The sequence below is a fragment of the Panthera pardus genome, unplaced genomic scaffold (assembly GCF_024362965.1).
Source record: "Panthera pardus isolate Hobbes unplaced genomic scaffold, ASM2436296v1 HiC_scaffold_16, whole genome shotgun sequence".
Lineage (NCBI taxonomy): Eukaryota > Metazoa > Chordata > Mammalia > Carnivora > Felidae > Panthera > Panthera pardus.
Window position 1 is genome coordinate 157,492,682 of NW_026526721.1, and position 19,047 is coordinate 157,511,728.

The window sequence follows — 19,047 nt, forward strand, 5'->3', positions numbered from 1 at the left end:
AGTTCCTTGAGGTCTGGTTCCCCATTAGACTGAAATGTACACAGGAGTGAAAAGTGGAAGGAGCCCAAGATTTAAAGTCGTAAGGCCTGGATACAAGTCAGTTTCTGTCACTTGCCTTGGACAAATGCCTTCATTTCTTGAGCCTTGATTTATCTGTTAAACAGGAAGGTGAAAATCTACCTCACAAAGTTGTTATGAGGTAGTGAATATAAAGCTGCTTTCTATTTGTGCTACAGGAGAATCACTACTGATTGTATAATAATTACAAAGGGAAAGAGGTACTTTTAACAATGGAGAAGCTGGCATTCACCTCTTAACCACTTAAAATACAACATCGTTAAGACTGAGGCAACCTACATAATGTGCCTCCTCATGTGATGCAGTAAGCCAAAAGTATAACCTGGATTTATCAAGATTCTTAGACCTATTGCCAATTTACAGGAAATAAAGGAGGCAGAGGAACAAGATAAATGGCACTACAAGAAAATTTAGAACACAGGATATTGTATAAGAAAACTGCACTGGATTCTTCAAAAATACGATGAAAAAGGCAGGAGGTGATAATTGTTGAAGCTGAATGAGTATTGGGAGTTCATTGTACTGCTGTCTGCTTTTGTATATATATTAACATTTCCAGAATGAAAAGTATAAAAGTGGACAAGGGAGGTTTTTTTTTTTTTTTTAACTTTTTTTTAACGTTTATTTATTATTGAGAGACTGAGAGACAGAGAGACACAGAGCATGAGCAGGGGAGGGGTAGAGAGAGGGGGAGACATAGAATCTGAAGTAGGCTCCAGGCTCTGAGCTGTCAGCACAGAGCCCTACACGGGGCTTGAACTCAAACCAAGATCATGACCTGAGTCAAAGTTGGTTGCTTAACCAACTGAGCCACCCAGGCACCCCAAGGGAGGTTGTTTTTAGAAGGTATTAAAGAGCCATAAGACAGAAAGAGACTCATACAAATGCCCAGTTGATTTTTGGCAAAGGTAGAAGAGCAGTTGAGTAGAGGAGAGAGAGCCTTTTCAACAAATGCTGCTGGTGCAATTGGATATCCATAGGCAAAAATACATACATACGTACATAGGAACTATGACTAAGCAAAGAACTCTTAGACTTACATCAAAAGCAGGGTCCATAAGAAGAAAATGATAAATTAGACCTCATCACGATTAATTTTCTCTGCAAAGAAACTTTAAGAGTGCCAAGACATAACGGACTTGAGGGGAATAATTGCAAACCATATATCCAACAGGAGTTGTTTTTAGGCTGTATAAAAAATCTTAAAACCCACCAATAATAAATAGATTCAAATAGAAAGTGGGCAAAAGACATGTAAAGACATTTCACCAAAGAATAGGTAGCAAATAAACAAATGAAAAGTTGTTCACTATCATTAGCCAGTAGGAAAATAAAAGTTAAAAATCACTGTACACCTATCAGAATAGCTTAGAAAAAGGGGACAAAATAATGTTACTACATGTTGGCAATGATGCAGAGTAACTGGATCTCATATGTTGCTGGGATTGTTAAATGGTACAGACACTCTTGGAAACAGTTTGGCAGTTTTTTCTTTTTTTTTAAGCCTCCCCCCCGCCCCCTGCCTTTTTTTGAAGAGCTAGCATGTTGAGCGGGGGAGAGGTTGGGGGCGGGGGGAGGGAGAGAGAGAGAGAGAGAGAGAGAGAGAGAGGGAATCTTAAGCAGGCTTCATGCTCAGTGTAGAGCCTGATGCAGGGCTCAATCCCATCATCCTGAGATCATGACCTGAGTCAGTCAAGAGTCAGATGCTCAGTCAGCACCCTGTTTGGCAGTTTCTTACAAACCCAAACATGCACTTACGATATAACCCAGTATTTGTACTCCTGAGCATTTATCCCAGAGAAATGAAAACTTATGTTCAGAAAAACATGTATACAACTTCATAGCAGTTTTATTTGTAATAGTCAAAATCTGTAAGTAACCCAAATAGCCTCAATAAGTGGCTAAAACAGTATTATATCTATACCATGAATACTTATTACTCTACAATAAGATAGGATGACCTAATGCTGCAATGACAAGTGAATCTCAAAATTATGCTGAGTGAAAAAAAATCCAATCTCAAAAGGTATCTGTATGATTCTATTTATATAATCTAAAATGACAAAACTATATAGAGATGAAAGATTAGTGGTTGCCAGAGGTTGGGGATGGTGGGAAGGGACAGCAGGGAGAGGGAAGGGTAACACTTAGGAAGGTCTTTGTGGCGTTGAAAGAGTCTATCTTGATTGTGGTAGTGGTTACACAAATATACACGTGATAAAAAGTAGAAGTATACACAATGTACAAGTGTCAATTTCCTGATTTTTATACTAAACTATACTTATGTAAGTTGTACTTGTTGAGGGTAACTCAAGTTGAGGGGGGAGGGTATTATTTTTCCAACTTGCTGTGAGTTGAACTCAAAATGTAAGGTAAAACAAGACCCTAAAAAACCATGACCAAATGCACTGTGTGAAACTGATTTGGAAGAACAAAATTATGAAATATATATTTTAGGGTGGTTGGGAGACTTTAATATGATTGGATATTAGATGATATTAGGGAATTGTTAATTTTCTTACCATTATGTAATGGTGGTATAACGTTTGGAGAATATTATGAAAGAATGCATATTGAAGTATTTGGAATGAAGTGTTTTGATGTTTACAACTTTCAAAAATTTTTTTTCAGTATACACAGAGAGATAAGGCAAACGTAGGCAAGTGTTGAGTCCAGATGGAGGATACAGGTACTCACTGTACCATTCTTTAAACTTTTCTGTACTGTTGATATTTTCAAAATAAAACGTTTGGCGCAAAATTATCAGGACGTTCTACAGACGAATGCTTTGTAGCTTCAGGCTCCTGCGTACACGCCTCTCCCAACCACTGCCGAGCCAGGGGATGTCCCCTTTCCTGAGGCTTTAGGGCCACAGTCCACCTGCACCCTCCTACGCACTTTTACTCCCATCCCTGGTCCGCAGCGATATTGGACACCCATCGAGAAGACAGCACCTCCGACATTCCTAGAGAGGCCGGCCTGGGGACTTGGGAAGCCGGAAGCCCGTCTCCAGGCACTTCCTGTCCGGTCATTGTTCTCGCACCGGTAGGCGCGGGGCGCATGATCTAGCCTATGTTCTGCTGCAGAGCCCGCGAGCTCTGGCCGGGCCTTTCCGCGGTGCACGGTGAGTGGGGTTGGGGTCATTGGGCACGGACCTTGCAGGCGCGGAAGGGGCCATTAGAGGGGCGCACCGCCGCGACCTTCCCTTGGGGCCTAGGCCTGTCTATCCCCGGCGGGCTCCGCGTCCCTCTACTTCGGGAACACGGCTGCAGCCTACCGGGGGTCTGGCCTGGGGGAGCTCGGACACTGACAGCCCCAGGGGCCAGGCTTGCTCCGGGAATAGGGCTTACGGTATGGAGGTGGGGGAGGTAGGTTGCCACGTTTGGAAAGAGGGAAAGGACACTGAAAGGGAATCCCTTGATAAGGGACTCTGCTGTGTGGGGCTGGAGGCGGATTTGAGTTTGGTCAGCAGGCCGGTAAGAATACTCACAGTGGGCGGTCTTGCTTATACACTGGTGAAATGAATGTTAAGGGCCTTTCCGCCTGGTGGAATTCAGCTAGTCATAGGAAAAATAATCATCCAGATCGAGATTTGTTACAGGAGTGAAAGTACTATTGCGTTATTCAGGAAATTGAATGTGCACACTACATTGCTAATAAGTTGACATAGGAGAAAGTATGTGATTACTTCAATAGTAGCAAAAGGAGACTTAGTAAAATTTGGCATCCCCCCCCCCCCAATAAAACATCTGAAGGGGAATAGACAAATTTTAATCTATTCGTAATAAACTAAACTAGTAAGATTGTTTTTCTCACATGTTCAGCAAAGACCGCTGGCTTGGGTGTGATAAAGGGGTATGGTTAAGTTGGTGGTGGTGTGATTTGATGTGGTCCTTTTAGAAAGCAGTTTAGTGCTATATGTCAATCCTTGAACTAGTATCCCTCAATTCTAAAGGAATAATTCAGCAGAAGAAAAGGCTATTTGCACAGAAAAAAAAATTAACATTAATTATTAAGAAAATAAATTGGATCAGAATTCCTTTTACCAAAGTAATGGCTTATAAATAGTATTGGTTAAGGAAGTTATAATATATTTAGAATACTATGCCAGAATGAAGTAACTCTGTATGTACATATATTGAAAGATCTAACACTGTGGAATACTATGTGAAATAAAGACATTGAGTTCAAAAAACAAAATGCAAGTTGCTGAAAAATGTACAAGTGTGTTCTAATTTCTGTTTTGGGAAAGTAAGCAGTATGTGTAAAGGTGTACATATCTGGAAATGCAGAGAAACCACTGATAACTACCGTGTGCGTGTGTGTATGTAGGGCATATATTTGATTCTATGTATTTTTCTCTTTCTTGACTCTTTTTGGATGAGAATAATAAACAACAGTAGGTTATTGTATACCTACTAAAAGTGATAAGTATGAAGACTGGCAACATAAAACGTCTTTTTTTTTTTTTTAATGTTTTTATTTATTTTTGAGAGAGAGAGAGTGTGAGCGGGGCGGGGGGGGGGGGGGTGGAGAGAAAGGGGGGCAAGATCTGAAGCAGGCTTCAGGTTCTGAGCTGTCAGCACAGCCCAACACGGGGCTCAAACTCATGAACCACAAGATCATGACCCAAGCTGAAGTTAGATGCTCAACCGACTGAGCCACCCAGGTGTCCCAAAACATCTTTTTTTTTTTAAAAATCTTAAGAGTAATACAAGACATTTGGAAGAAATGGAAAAAGTAAACATCAAACAAGAATCTCAAAACTATCTGTAATTACATTGCCCAGAGGTGACCATCTCTAAATGTTGGTGTCTAGACTGTCAAACTTTTTCTTCAGTTTCTTTAGTTCATGCTTTTGTGTATCTTTGGCAATTAAAAAAGTTCTTTGTGTTGTAATAGTCCTTCTTAAAAAAAACAACAACAAAACAATGATGGTGGGGTGCCTGGTTGGTCCAGTCAGTTAAGCGTCCCGCTTTTGATCTCAGCTCAGGTCATGAGTTCAAGCCCTGCATTGGGTTCTGCACTGGGCGTGAAGCCTACTTAAAAAAAAAAAAACTCATGGTGATAATTGTGAAAATATATATATGCCCATAGTTAAAAACAAGAAGTTTATTAAGTCATAATTGTTAGTGTGGTTGAAGGTTTTCCCTTAAAAGAAGTGTCTTAAATTCTGTGCTATACAGTGGTTACCTTTTTGGAGGTGGAGTAGGGTTGATTTTTTTTTTGTTATTTTCTGTATTTTTCAAGTTTTATAATAAAAATACGTTAACTCTATAATCAGGGGAAAAATCAGTAAACATTAAATCTGTTTGTAATGTGATTATGATGGGAACAAATTACATGTTTGCCGTTGAACCCTTTCTATCCTATGAGGGAGGAGCAGAGCAGACCCTTGCTGCTGTGGCTACTGTGTAGGCACTGGGCAGCAGTAGGCTTAACGGCATCCAGGCACACCTCTCCTTGATGCTAACAATGTTTTCTGGTTTTCAGTAGACAGTATCATCCTGGCCCTGAGAAGAAACTCAAGAAGAAGAAACTTAAAGATTAGATGGGGCTTGACCTCTGCTGGGCAGCCCCCAGCTATAAGAGTTCCCCTCCTGAGCAGAGACGATGACTGCAGAACTGAGAGAGGCCATGGCCTTAGCCCCCTGGGGCTCAGTGACAGTGAAAAAGGAGGAGGAAGAGGAAGAAAACTTCCTAGGTCAGGCATCTAGCCAACAAGTGCACTCGGAGAACATCAAAGTCTGGGCTCCTGGGGAAAGTCCCCAGACAGGCCTTGTCATATCAGAACAGGAGGAAAAGGTAAATAATAGTCTTGGAGGAGGGAGGAAAGAGAGACCTGAACACCTCAAGTGGTTTCAGAGGGAACTATGTTCCTCTGCTTCCACCTGGAGTATTATTTTCAGGGTAGGGCTCAAGTCTGTTGTCCTTTGGTATGTAATAGAAACAGTCTCTTCTGATTGATGGGACATTTAGTGCTTTCTGTAAGTCAGTGGTTCTCAAATTTTGCTGCACAGAATTACCTGGGGAGCTTTTTATAAAGTCATGATGCTCATGCCATACTTGATTCCAGTTAAAGGAGAATCTTGGTCTGGGACCCAGACATCTGAGATTTAAAAAAACAAAAAACAAAACCCTCTTCAGGTGACTCTAGTCAAGGTTTGATAGCTCTAACATATGCTTCTCAAATTTTAATATGCATAGGAATCACCAGGAGGTCTTGTTAAAATGCAGATTCTGATTCAGGAGGTCTGGGTTAAGATTCTACACTTCTCACAAGCTCCCAGATGATAGTGATCTGTGGATACACTTTGAGTAGTGGGGCTATACACTATACAGTGGCCCTTGATGTTTTCAGAAACATTTCTTACTATCACTAGCCAGATGAGCTGAGGTTCCCCAAAGATCATAACCTTGCTTCTTTGGTCTTTAGACCTCAGAAAACTCTATCCTAGAACATCTCCCCATGTGTTGCTCTTTTGTCATGTACCCACTAGCAAGTCAGGCTTGGATGCCAGAGTGGCCAGTGAAGTGAAATCAAAGAGATAGAGAAGAAAGTCACAGGCTTGATTCTCTGCCTAACTCACCTTGGGGATCAGAGAAGACTGCCTTTATTTTCTGTTTTTGTTGTTTTATTAAAAAAAAAAAAAGTTTAAAAAATGTAAAAAAAAAAAAAAAATCTTTTATGGTGTTCAGGAATAGGTACTTTTATGTTCTCATCTTTAAAACTAATCATACTGCTTCCCATTGACAATTTTCTCAGAAATCCACCTGTGCTTACTTGTCTCTAGGATCCAAACATGTTCTGGAACATGGCTGTAGTCCTGAAAGCAACACAGGAGGCACCTCCTGCCTCAGCCCTTGGCACCTGCTCATTATCAGGGACTCTGGCCAAGAGTGAGATACTGGAGACACATGGGAACATGACCTCTCTAGGTAAGGTTCAACCCTTGATTCAGAATCTGACCATTGGGGTTTCTCAGAATCCATTCAGAGACTGGTGGTCTTGTCTCCCAGCTTGAAAAACGTAAGAGTATTGAGGTATCAAAACCATCAGGGAAAGCTGGATAATAGAATTCTGAAAGATGCCTATGCATTTGTCACAGGAAATGCCATATTTTGCATAGAAAATATGCATAGGAATAGAAATAACTGGAAAAAGGCTAGCATTTCTGAATTTGTTGTTACATTCAGTGCTCTGCTATATGCAGCCCTCGTGCATTCCCTTTTTCCAACACTGCCCATCTTATCTGAATGATTGTGATGGGAATGTCATATTAGTGTTGTCTTAACCAGGCAGCGAAACTGGACTGTTTCCCTGCCCCCCCCATGTTGCTTTGTACCTCAACATGCCTGTCCCAGTCACTCATCTCATAGATTAGAGAGTTGCACTGGTCTCTGCTGGTGAGATGTTGTGTAGATGCAGGATTGACCAGCTGCAGTTGCTTCATGAGCTGCAGCTCACAGCTTTCCTGCTCACTTCTGGGCTGACAGCACCAGTGGGAGCACCTCCCTCCACTGCAGGCTTGCCTCCCACCGCTGTTTGCCCTGGTTTCATTTGCCTTGTCTGGGTGGTGTTTCTGAGTTTGGTATATTTAAAGTTCTGTGAAGGGTTCACTCTACCAATACTAGGTTGCATGGATGGACATTCCAGGACCAAGAGTGGTAGGGGTGGAGAGGAGACAAAGAATTATGGTGTTGCTGACTGCAGGACTTCTTTTCGACACCATTAGGGTTCTGAGGCAATGTGGAGCAGCCAGAAACTAGTCAGAGTTTTAAAACTTCAGGAAGTTTTGGTGTTTTCATGATAATGGCATAATGGAGCAGGCTATACCATGACTCAATCTTAGGAAGGTCAGCTTTCCTTGACGTAAGGCTAAGCTGTTTGTTTAATACAAGGATTCAGCTGTTACTGTTCACATTGTTCTTTAGTCCCTTCTAATGTTGCCATCTGTCACCATAACAACTCCTCTCCTCTAAGGTTCATCTTTGCTCCTGGGCCCCAACACTTAGACTCACAGCACTACTAGTCAGGCTCAGAGTCACTGCAGACTCTCACAGAGCCACTTCCTATGCTCCATGGCTGTTCTCAGCCATTACCATAGAGTAACTCAGTTAATCTCATGGTCTTATGAGGTAGATACTGTTAGTATCCCTATTTTAGAGATAAGGAAACTGAGGCACAGAGAAGTTACCAGCCCAAAGTCCTGCAGCTGGTAAGTGGCAGAGCAGGGATTTGAAACCAGGCAGTCTGGCTCCAGAATCCATGTTCTTAACCTCTGAGCTGCATAAACACTTAATGTTTCAGGTGCTCTTAGCTGCGCTGGTCCTTTTGGCATCCAGCGTGACCCTCTCTGTCCATGCTTATCCTTTCTTTGATATCTAGCTTCGTCTGACACAGAAATCTAAGTTGCATAGATCTTCATTCCCAGGGAGGGACTCTCCTTAATTAATTGGTGGGTTGTAAGCAGATTCACACTAATTGGCTAAGGTAAGAAGGCCTTACCTTACCTAAGAAGGCCTGGGGAGAAACTAGTGTTGTTCATAACTGGTCTTACAATTAAGACAGCCAGGAGACATGTCTGAAGATGACTTTCCTGGCATGAGGCATTGGATTAGATGTCTAGTTGAGGTAAGTGGAAGTGCTGGAAAGACCATGAATTAGTAGATTCTGCTCTAGGTGTGGGAGAGGGCATAGACCTGGCAAAAGAACCTACAGAGGAGAGGTGATGCGTGGGGGAATACTTTTCCTTTGATGAAGCCATTTTACATACGCTGAAGTCACATACTTCCTGACGTTTATCACTTCGTGATCCTGTTCTTTTTATGGGCCAGAATAAGCTGACATTTGTACTTTCTGTTTATTGTTTCAGGTGCTGAACCCAAGAACCCACAGTTACTGGTTCCAAAAACTGAGATATGTGATGAAGCAGAAAAACCCTGCATAATGCCAGGAAGAATCCAGAAAGTTAATCCTCCAGAACCTGAGTTAGGAGAAGCCTGTGAAAAAGGGAACCTGTTAAAGAAGCAGAGAATCAAGAGGGAAAAGAAAGATTTCAGACAAGTGACAGTGAAGGACTGTCATGTACCTGAAAGCTTCAAAGTAGAGGAAAACCAGAAATGTCAGGAACCTGGGGAAAGGTATAGCCTTAGTTCTAGCTCTGTTAAAAATCAGAAAAGCCAGCCTGGACAGAAGCCTTTTACATGTAGTGTGTGTGGAAAAGGCTTTAGTCAGAGTGCAAACCTCGTAGTGCATCAGCGAATCCACACAGGGGAGAAGCCCTTTGAATGTCATGAGTGTGGGAAGGCCTTCATTCAGAGTGCAAACCTTGTTGTGCATCAGCGAATCCACACTGGACAGAAGCCGTATGTTTGTTCAAAATGTGGGAAAGCCTTCACTCAGAGTTCAAATCTGACCGTACATCAAAAAATCCACTCCTTAGAAAAAACCTTTAAGTGCAGTGAATGTGAGAAAGCCTTCAGTTATAGCTCACAACTTGCTCGGCACCAGAAAGTCCACATTACAGAAAAATGCTATGAATGTAATGAGTGTGGGAAAACATTTACTCGGAGCTCAAACCTCATTGTCCACCAGAGGATCCACACTGGGGAGAAGCCCTTTGCCTGTAACGATTGTGGCAAAGCCTTCACCCAGAGTGCAAACCTTATTGTGCATCAGCGAAGCCATACTGGTGAGAAGCCATATGAGTGTAAAGAATGTGGAAAAGCCTTTAGTTGTTTTTCGCACCTTATTGTGCACCAGAGAATTCACACTGCAGAGAAACCTTATGATTGCAGTGAGTGTGGAAAAGCCTTCAGTCAGCTCTCTTGCCTTATTGTGCATCAGAGGATTCACAGTGGAGATCTCCCTTATGTGTGTAATGAGTGTGGGAAGGCCTTCACGTGTAGTTCATACCTGCTTATTCATCAGAGAATTCATAATGGGGAGAAACCTTACACATGCAATGAGTGTGGCAAGGCCTTCCGGCAGAGGTCGAGTCTCACTGTGCACCAGAGAACCCACACTGGGGAGAAGCCCTACGAGTGTGCCAAGTGTGGTGCGGCTTTCATTTCTAACTCGCACCTCATGCGACACCACAGAACTCATCTTGTTGAGTGACAAGTACTTGTTACTCCAGGCATTGATCATAATCCACTGCCCCCTAATTGGACACGTCTTTGCTGTTTTTGTTTGTAAAAATGAGGCCCGCCGTGTTACAAGTAACAGTTTTCAAGAATGCAGCACAGAACACAAGACAAGCATTTCAGAGGCTGACTTAAAGAAAGTGAAAGCATCTAAAGGCAAGGACTGTGTTTTAAACTGTGCCCTCAGTAGTCCTGTTTGAAATGGAATGTGGCTTTCTTTAAAATGGGTCGTGCAAAGCTAAGTGATAAAGATCCTGTTTGAGGAAAGGTATTTTTAGCTTAATTTTGTTTTTTGAGCCTGGTAATTTCTTGAGCAACAGGCAGGTTGTTGGTATAGGTCTGCCTGGTGCAATTCTGGAGCTTTGAACCTTGTATTCTAGTATTTGGGTTAAGCAGTGATTAATTAAGGAAATCACTTGGGGTAGCACTTCACCAACAACTCACCTATGAACATTGATTAGCTTTCCATTTCTTAGGTAATTTAAACAAAAAACACCCTATTAACTGTCTCCTGGTCCTAAAATGGATAGAAGTAGGAAACAGCTGTTTCTCTTATCTGTGACTCGTGAACCTTGGTGTAGTAAAGCTCTGGGGACCTCTGATGAGTCTTTTCTTCCCAGTGTGCAGGGCCAAACACTGGAGGGTTGATGGAGACAACACACTGGGGCCACAAATGTGCTGGCCTGTATTCATTTGCTAAGATCAACAACTCTAAGTGACCCTAACTCCCATTGTACTCCCATCGGAGTAAGATGCCTGTAACACTCCCCAGATAGAGGAGTCAAAGAATAAAGCTTGCCGAGAGGCATAGCCACGTTGTCTATGCTCATTCTGCTTAGGCTCAGCCAGGGGGCTCAATTTGGGTGTTATTCTCACTTTCTGGCTGGTCTTTAGAAGAACTAATGGAGTCCTAATTCTGAGAGGGAGGAGGCAGAATGGGACTCCTTAGGTCTTAATTTGGTTTTTTTTTTTGAGAAGTTCAAAGGTATTGGAATATGAAAACTTAGAAGGATGAAGAAACTGGCTAAGGTAAGAACCTTTGTTACCATTGAGCCTTTATTCTTAGTAAAATGATTTATAAAACTATGCAATAGGTAGTTATGTAATATTGCCTTGTATTTATATAGAACTTAATTCTTTGTTTAAATTTGATTATGCACCTTCATGTATAAGAACAAGATTCCCAGCACTTCTCTCATGGTTTCACATAGATCCTTACCTTAATCTTTAGAACACTGAAAGAGCTGTTTGCCCCATTTATCTGAGAGTGGTCAAACAGCAAATAACAGCCTACGTTCAAATCCAGGACTTAAATCCGGGTTCTCTTTGTTCTGCCATGCTGTGTGTCTAACCACCTGTAATCCTCACCTGGGTCTGTGCAGAGCCTGAGAAAGGGGTATATGGTCTCATTTTCAGGTGAGGAAGCTGAGTGACAGATTTGGGGATGTGCCTTAGGCAGAGTAACCAGTAAGCAGCAAATCTGAGACTAATTTGAGTTTCCCAAATTCTGGATCTCTCTCCTCACCCCATTCAGCAAGCAGGTGCATATCGTAAGTGCCCTACCTGTTGATAAGTGATCTGGTGTGACTGTCGGTAGAAGTCCCACCATTGGGACTCATACTGGCTCATTTGTTTTGTATTTTACAGAGCACTTTTAATGTACAGAAGGCATATGTATAAACAGGAAAGCTTGTTTATTTTCTCTTCCCCCTTCTCTTCAACCACGGTGTTTTATCCAGGCATGTGCACCTTCTTTTCCCAGTTGCATTGTCAGTCATACACAACTGTAAGAAGTCAGTAGAATTCGAAAGTGAGAATCAAAAATGCTCATGTCCTCACTGACCCTGACAGTCCCTATTCCTGTCCCCTAGCTAGCAGTGGAGAGACCCAAAGATAAGACCTCATGCTGAGAATAGGAACAAGCTTAGGTTTTTCCCTCTGCAGGATCAGGAAGCCCAGAAGAGAGGGAGAGCAGGTCTGATGATTTGGGATAAATTGGTGATCTAGAACTATCAAGAGACCAAAAGTACTTTCCTGAAAGGTACCAGCTGGGACTTATGACCATTGGGGCAGTTAAATTGTTTTAGTTCCACATCGTGTGTTCATCCTCATAATTGGATGCTCATCATGGGTGATTGTAATTTCCTGGCTAAAGGTTGCTATTCATAGACAATTCAGAAAAGGCTACTCAGGTGATTGTGATGTGAAGGTAAAGGTGAAGCTTGATTTGGGAATCAGACCCAACTTCTCAGTGAAACAGTGGTTTTCACTTAGCTGCATGTTAAAATCACCTAGTGTGCTTAAGAAAATTTCCAGTCCCAGGGCCCAGTATTTTTTTAGTTCTGGAGGGGAACCCAGTGTGTAACCAAGGTAATGACCACTGTAGTCAAATAAAGTCTGCAGACCACAAATACATGTGATCAAAGGTGGAGTGGGGAAGCCCTAGAATAAAGATCTGGATGTGTGTGTGTAGAGTGTTCTGTGTGGTTTCAGCAAAACAAGATGCTAACGACATTGGCTGTACTGGGTGTCCTGTACCTTGGCGGTGAGGATTCTGTGACTTACTCTGTTTGTATTTTAAGTGATACACCACACTTTTTATTTATATGAGCAAGCCACGTTTTACATAACATACTTTTATATTCCTCATTCAACAAAATGACTTTTTACATTTCTACTGTATTTCATTTCAGGGTCTGGGTTTCCACAAACCTTCACCCACGTTCAGGACCTCCAATCCTTCACAAATCATGGGAACCTAATGGATTACTAGATAGACCAGATCCTTACCCAACTAACAACTCTTCCTTCCAGTTCAACTCCAGCCCTCAAAATAAATTACAGCCCTCCTTTTTCTGTATGGTTCCTGATAAATGAGAAGGGACTGCTCCTTATTGTCAGAGTTGGCTTAGCTTTTCCTTTTCCCAGAGGTCAGCTCCTTTCTCCTTTTGCTGTTATTTCTAGAAGTGGATGGGAACTCTGAAGCCCTGCTTCTTAAGTTGCCAAGAGCTATCAAGGAGCCAGACCAGCTGAGCCAAGAAGTCTCAAATGAGACCAACAGTTATGTATCAGGTGGAGCACAGTGATGTAAAAGTGGTAATGAAATCTTGTATTTTGCGGGGCACAGGTGAGAGACTCTTCATTGAGACACACACACAGACGCACACCCCTACGTCCCTCAAACATTTGCCCGTGAATTCCTCTAGGCTCAGGAGGAGGTGGTTGGGGCAAGGCTAATATTCTTCTATGTTCTGGGTCCCCTCCCTTCCTTGCCTAGGTAGTTGCCCTCCCACATCTGTCACTTCACTTGCTCCATTCTGCGCTCAATCTTTCACAGCCCCTTTGAGGATCTAATGGAGGTTGAAGATACTCTTCCAGAAAGATGCAGATAGCACATTCAGTTTTGCGCTCATTTGTGGGGGTGCAGATAGGCTTCCTAAGGCCAGTTATTGGCTCCTTTAGGGTGTAAAGTCACACTTGGGAATGCACTACATAATTGCTATTGACTTTTATTTTTAACTTATTTTATTTTATTCTTTTTAATTGGGCTCTACACCCAGCATGGAGCCCAATGTGGGGTTTGAACCCTGAAATTAAGACCTGAGCTGAGATCCAAGATTCAGTCACTTAACTGAGTCACCCAAGTGCCCCATTACCAGTGACATTTTTAAAAAATGAGGTTGGGGGTGCCTGGGTGGCTCAGTCAGTTAAGCCTCTGATTCCCGATTTTGGCTCAGGTACTAATCACAGTCATGAGATGGGGCTCTGCACTGGGCATGGTGCCTGCTTAAGATTCTCTTTCTCCCTCTGCCCCTTGCCCACTGGTGTATGCTCTCAAAAAAAAAAAAAAAAAAAAAAAGTCAGAATCTCTCGATGTTGCCCAACTTTTTAAATCTTGCTTTTCCTGGATTCCTCCTTCAACAGATGGCAGCATTATGCAGCACCCCAACTGGAAACCCATGATATTTCTGGTTTCCCACGTGTCATTCTCTTATTATAACAGTACTTACTATTCACTCTCTTTGTGGCAAACATGGTGCTAGTTCCTGGAGTGCAGAGGCAGACAAGGTCTATCAGAGCCTCTTCTGATGTCTCCTCAGAAACCTCTGGATTCCTTCACATGATTTATTAAGCTCTTCACTTCCCATGCACCTTTTACTGCAACCTGGAGGCATGTGCTTGCCCTTCTGTGTGCCTTTGCTCACACTGTCCCCGGTGCTTATTACTACCACTTCCTACCCTACCTCTGTCTACTTTACCGAACTTTAGGTTTCTTTTACATTGATTCCAGTCCCGTCTCTGAGAACCCTCTGACTCCCCTATAGCAAGGATACATTTAGAAGTACAAAGAGCATATGATATGTATCCACTCTGTGTTTTAAAGTGAAAAACAACAACAACCCTGGATTCATAATTATGTATATAGTACAGTTCTCATTTGATGTTACATATACTATTGTAACATACATATGCTATTAAATAATAAATAAATCACCTGAATGAAATATAAGAAAATGATATAAGTGGTTAAGTGGCTTGTTCACAGCCATACAGATAGTAACTTGCAGAGCTTAGGCTCAAACCTGGTCCATATAGATTATAAAATTATGGGTGATTAAAAATCTTTTTTTTTTCTTTTTAACTAATTTCCGTGTTTTCTACAAGGAACAAGAATTTTATAATCAGAAAAAAATTATTATATTTACATATTTAGTTTGAATGTATTAACTATAAACAGTACTTCATTTCCGTATTTAAGATGTGGGATATGCCCTGCCATTTCTTTCTCTTTCCATTCTCATGTCTTTGCCTCTGACAATGTCAAGTCTGATAATTCTTGAACTCTATTCTGTCTTCTATGCTTTGTTTATTGATTTATTTCAAAAGTTTAAAATAAACAGCATGAATGTTATTCTGACCATGTAAATGTTCACTGCAGATCTAAGTAGCTTCCTACGACTATGTTTTGAAACAGCATTTTGTTTTACTGGAGTTTCTATTTGCCCTTCTTTTCCTCTTGTACTGATTGCTTTTAGCACACTCAGTTATTTTCAGATTCTCCATACAGTTTGATACTCTGTAGAATCCCCCTTTTTTATTTAAGAAACCTCCAGCCTCCTGCTCTGGTCTGTCCTTGATGTTTTCCTGCCCACTGTTTTCTTGTTATACTAGGCTTCATTGAGTTCTGAATTGTACATGTTGCTGTTTGTTCATTTACTCTCTCATTTCACTGCAGTGTATCTTCAGGTCATTTGCCAAGAAAGAGTATATGAAAGACAAAATGTTGAGTGCTTAATATATCGAAAACATCTTTCTCTGCCCTCAAGTTTGATTGGTGCTTTGGCTCTGAGATTCTACATGGAAGAATTTCCCCACAAGTTTGTGGAGTCTTATTCCTGTCAGATTCTTATTTCTTTGACAATCAATAAATACTATTTGTATTACTGTGGTCTGTTCCCCTACCCCCATGTCCGGAAGCTTTTAAAGTCTCCTCTTTATTCTTGGTGCACTCAATTCCCCAATGTACTCAGTGGAATTTTTCAATCTAGCAACTCAGGTATTTTTATTCTTGGAAATGTTCTTGTGTTACCCCTTTCCATGTATTTATTTTTCCTGTTTTTCTTCTTTCTGGAATTCCTGTCAATCAAATGTAGGACCTTGTGGGTTGATCCTAAACTATTTTCTGTGTTATTTCCATTTCCTTGTTTTGTGCTATTTTCTTGGAGAGTACCTTCATTATTTTTCAACCTGCCTAGCGAATTTCTTATTTTGGCAATAATTAATTTCTAAAAAGTCTTTTCTTTTTTTGTAGCATACTATTCTCATTTTAGAGATACCTCTCAAATCTGTTCTGATTAGAAGGTTTCTAATTGAAGGTTTCTCTGTCATCTGATATCTCACCGTTTCATGCCCTTGACCCTGGGTCCTTTTTCTCTTTGTTTCTCTTACTTACTCTCATTGGAGACTTTCCTCAAATATGTTGTGCTTCTTAATGACACACACAAAAGTATCAAAAGTCCAGTTGAGACCTCTGTGTGTCGGAGTGGAGAGCGAGCTCTTTCCCTGGAAACCTCTAAATTCCAGAATGCTGAAATCTTTTTTCTGGGGCTCATCTGCTGCTTTAGCAGGAAATCCTCTGATATTTTTGTCTGGGGTTTGGATGCTATAAGTGTTTCTCTAGGAATGGGAGAGAAGAGAATCAAGTGTTATTCTAGACCTTCAGTTAATGCCCTTATTTTTAGCCTCACTTCTTCCTCCTTAATGTACCTGAGATTTCCAAGTCCAAAATTGTTTTGGGGCTTGGCAGGGTAGATCTGCTACCTCCTTCCATTGTATTGCCCTCAGCAAGTATCTCAAGCTGTTAATCTGTCCATGCAACTTTCTCAGTTACCAGTTCATCCATTTTACATCTTATAGAAATTTATTTGCCTTATCCCATCATTATTTATACATTTTAAACCATTTTAATCCATTATCATTTTAGGGGAAGTTAAACCATTTAAAAAGAATGTTGAAATTCTTTGATATAGTATACTACCACTTAGCTATCTGAAAAATGAATATTTTGACACTTATATACTTGTCAGTGTTATTATTTTACAAAAAATGGAAACAACCCAAGTGACTAACAATAGGGGAGTGATTAAATTATGATACGATGAAATATTATGCACCCACTAAAATATTCAAAAGACAGTTTAGTGATATAAAATGTTTATGATATTAAATGGAAAATGTTAAGTACCAAATTAAATGGTGGAAACAGAGAGCTCAGTTTTCTTAAATATACATGCATAGAAAAGACTGAAAGAAAATAAGTACACTGGTGATTAACAGTGGTTAAATCTTACTATGTTGTCTCTATTTTCTATAATAAGCCCTAATTACTCTTATCACCAGGAGGGAAAAGGCAAATCAAAAAGATCATGGCTTGTACAGAGTAGTGAGGCATTTTGAGGGACTGTGATCGTGGGGAGCAGCAGAATAAGGGACTGGGGAACAAAGTGCCCAGTTACCGATGACTTCATGCCAGGTGAAGGAGTTCAGTCAGGGAATATATGTAACCTCAGTGTTTGTGACGGCCAGTTGTGGCTGGAGGGTGGTGAGGGGAGAAAGGAATCCTGGAGACCATACAGATAGCTTTTGTCAGACTCCAAGGGAGATTCTGACCCAGGCAGTGGCAGGGGGCCAGAGGAGAAGGGACAGATGGAATAAGCAGGCCTTAGGGGTATGAAAGATCAAGCAGCAAATCCCCAATCCAGAAATCAGCCTCCACACCCTGGTGAAACATGACTTGTGACAAATGGGGCCTGACCCAGACTTGAGAAGCCCTGGTTTCCTTGTGCCTCTCTGGGGCCACCGTGTGTTCACAGTGGTTAATACTTCTGTGGTGTTGGGTGGGGATTTGGGGGAGGCAACCCAAGTCCTAGCAGGCTAGTAGTAAGGTAGTAACCACCTCCTTAGTTGAGGGGTTCCTGTGTGGGAAGCTAAATGCCAGATGTTCTTTAATTCATTTAGTCCTTACCTGAGGAGAGAAGTTCTCTTATAATCCCCGTTTTCAAAGCCAGTAGTCACGGTCAGGGTTAGAATAGCTCTGAGGCCAAACAAACCCTGTGTCGCTTTCTCCCAAGCTGCTTTCTCAGTGTCCCTCCAGAGACCCTTCTCATCAAAAGTACAAAAGCAAACAATGAAGAGTAAGTCCTCCAAGCCCAGAGTACCCCAGGTTATTAGTACCCTGGAGATAACTGTTTAAAATTTCGTGACCCCTCATACAGAGTCCATGCATTTACAATCATATGTATCCCCCTCTGAAACACACAAACAGGAGCTTAGGGTACACACTTTTTTCATTTAGTGTGTCGTGGAGATGATTATATATTAGCCTATAAGATCTACCTCATTCTTTTTTTCTTTGCCATGTGATACTAAATAGTATGGTTGTACCATGACTCATGTAGCAGTGTCCTGTTGGTAGTCGTGTAGGTTCTTTTCTATCTTTTGCTTTACAAACAATGCTATGCTGAATATCCCTGCACACCTTGTGTGTGTGACTTTGTTTGCAAGGTAAATTGGTAAAGAGTATAGGTACGTTTGGTATTTTGATAGAAATTACAAATGCGGTTCCCAGTATGTGTATGAAAATGTCCATTTCTGTGAGTCTTATATAAAAGTATTGTTTTCTGGTCTGGTAAGTGAAAAATGCTCTCATGTTTTATTTTTCACTCAGTTATGAGTGAAACTGCATATCGTTTTAGATGTTTAAAAAGTTTTTCTTTTTTCTGTGATTTGCTTGTTCATATTCTTTAACAGTTTTGTGTTGGGTTGTTGATCCTTTTAAGAATTGGGTTATATAGACTCTGCTGTAGTAAAGAAATTACTTAACTGCCATATGTGTTGCAGTTATTACCCAGTTTATAGTTAGTCCTTTAATTTTTATGGTTTGGATATTTAAGATGTAAAGTCAAATCATAGATTTCTCCTCTTCAGATTTTACATTCTCCCATGATTTTGCCTAGTTCTTTGAGTTAGGTTATTTGAAATTCATTTTGGAGTAACAGGACTGAGCTGGGTTCTGGCCTCACCCCCTGTCCCTTTTCCTCTGGATCAAACAGGAGGAACCAGCTGGGAGAACCATAAAGATGAAGACCCCTCCTGTTTTCTTAGAGCTGCTAGGTGAAAGCCTACAGCCCTATACTTCTGCCCTGGTGGGTACACTTCAGAGACCCGGCCCTGAGGTCCACGCTGGGCCCAAAGGTGCTGCCTCCTTGCACTCTGGTTAATGGAGGGCAGAGGTCATGGGAGGGGGTGGCATGGGGAGGA

At 41.4% G+C, this 19,047-nt stretch overlaps 1 protein-coding gene across 3 annotated transcripts; it reads left to right on the plus strand.

The window, feature by feature from the left end:
* The first annotated feature begins 1,650 nt into the window (after positions 1 to 1,650).
* On the plus strand, positions 1,651 to 11,037 carry ZNF35 (zinc finger protein 35). 3 transcript variants are annotated; one of them, XM_019418498.2, is made up of 4 exons: positions 1,651 to 3,202; positions 5,572 to 5,883; positions 6,873 to 7,017; positions 8,955 to 11,037. In XM_019418498.2, the coding sequence occupies exons 2-4, from the start codon at positions 5,692 to 5,694 to the stop codon at positions 10,199 to 10,201; spliced, it is 1,584 nt and encodes a 527-aa protein (XP_019274043.1). In that variant the 5' UTR covers positions 1,651 to 3,202; positions 5,572 to 5,691; the 3' UTR covers positions 10,202 to 11,037. The 3 variants fall into 3 exon arrangements, with proteins under 3 accessions (XP_019274043.1, XP_019274044.1, XP_053760121.1); XM_019418499.2 differs by having other exon boundaries at positions 5,575 to 5,883; XM_053904146.1 differs by lacking the exon at positions 5,572 to 5,883.
* The last annotated feature ends 8,010 nt before the right edge of the window (positions 11,038 to 19,047 follow it).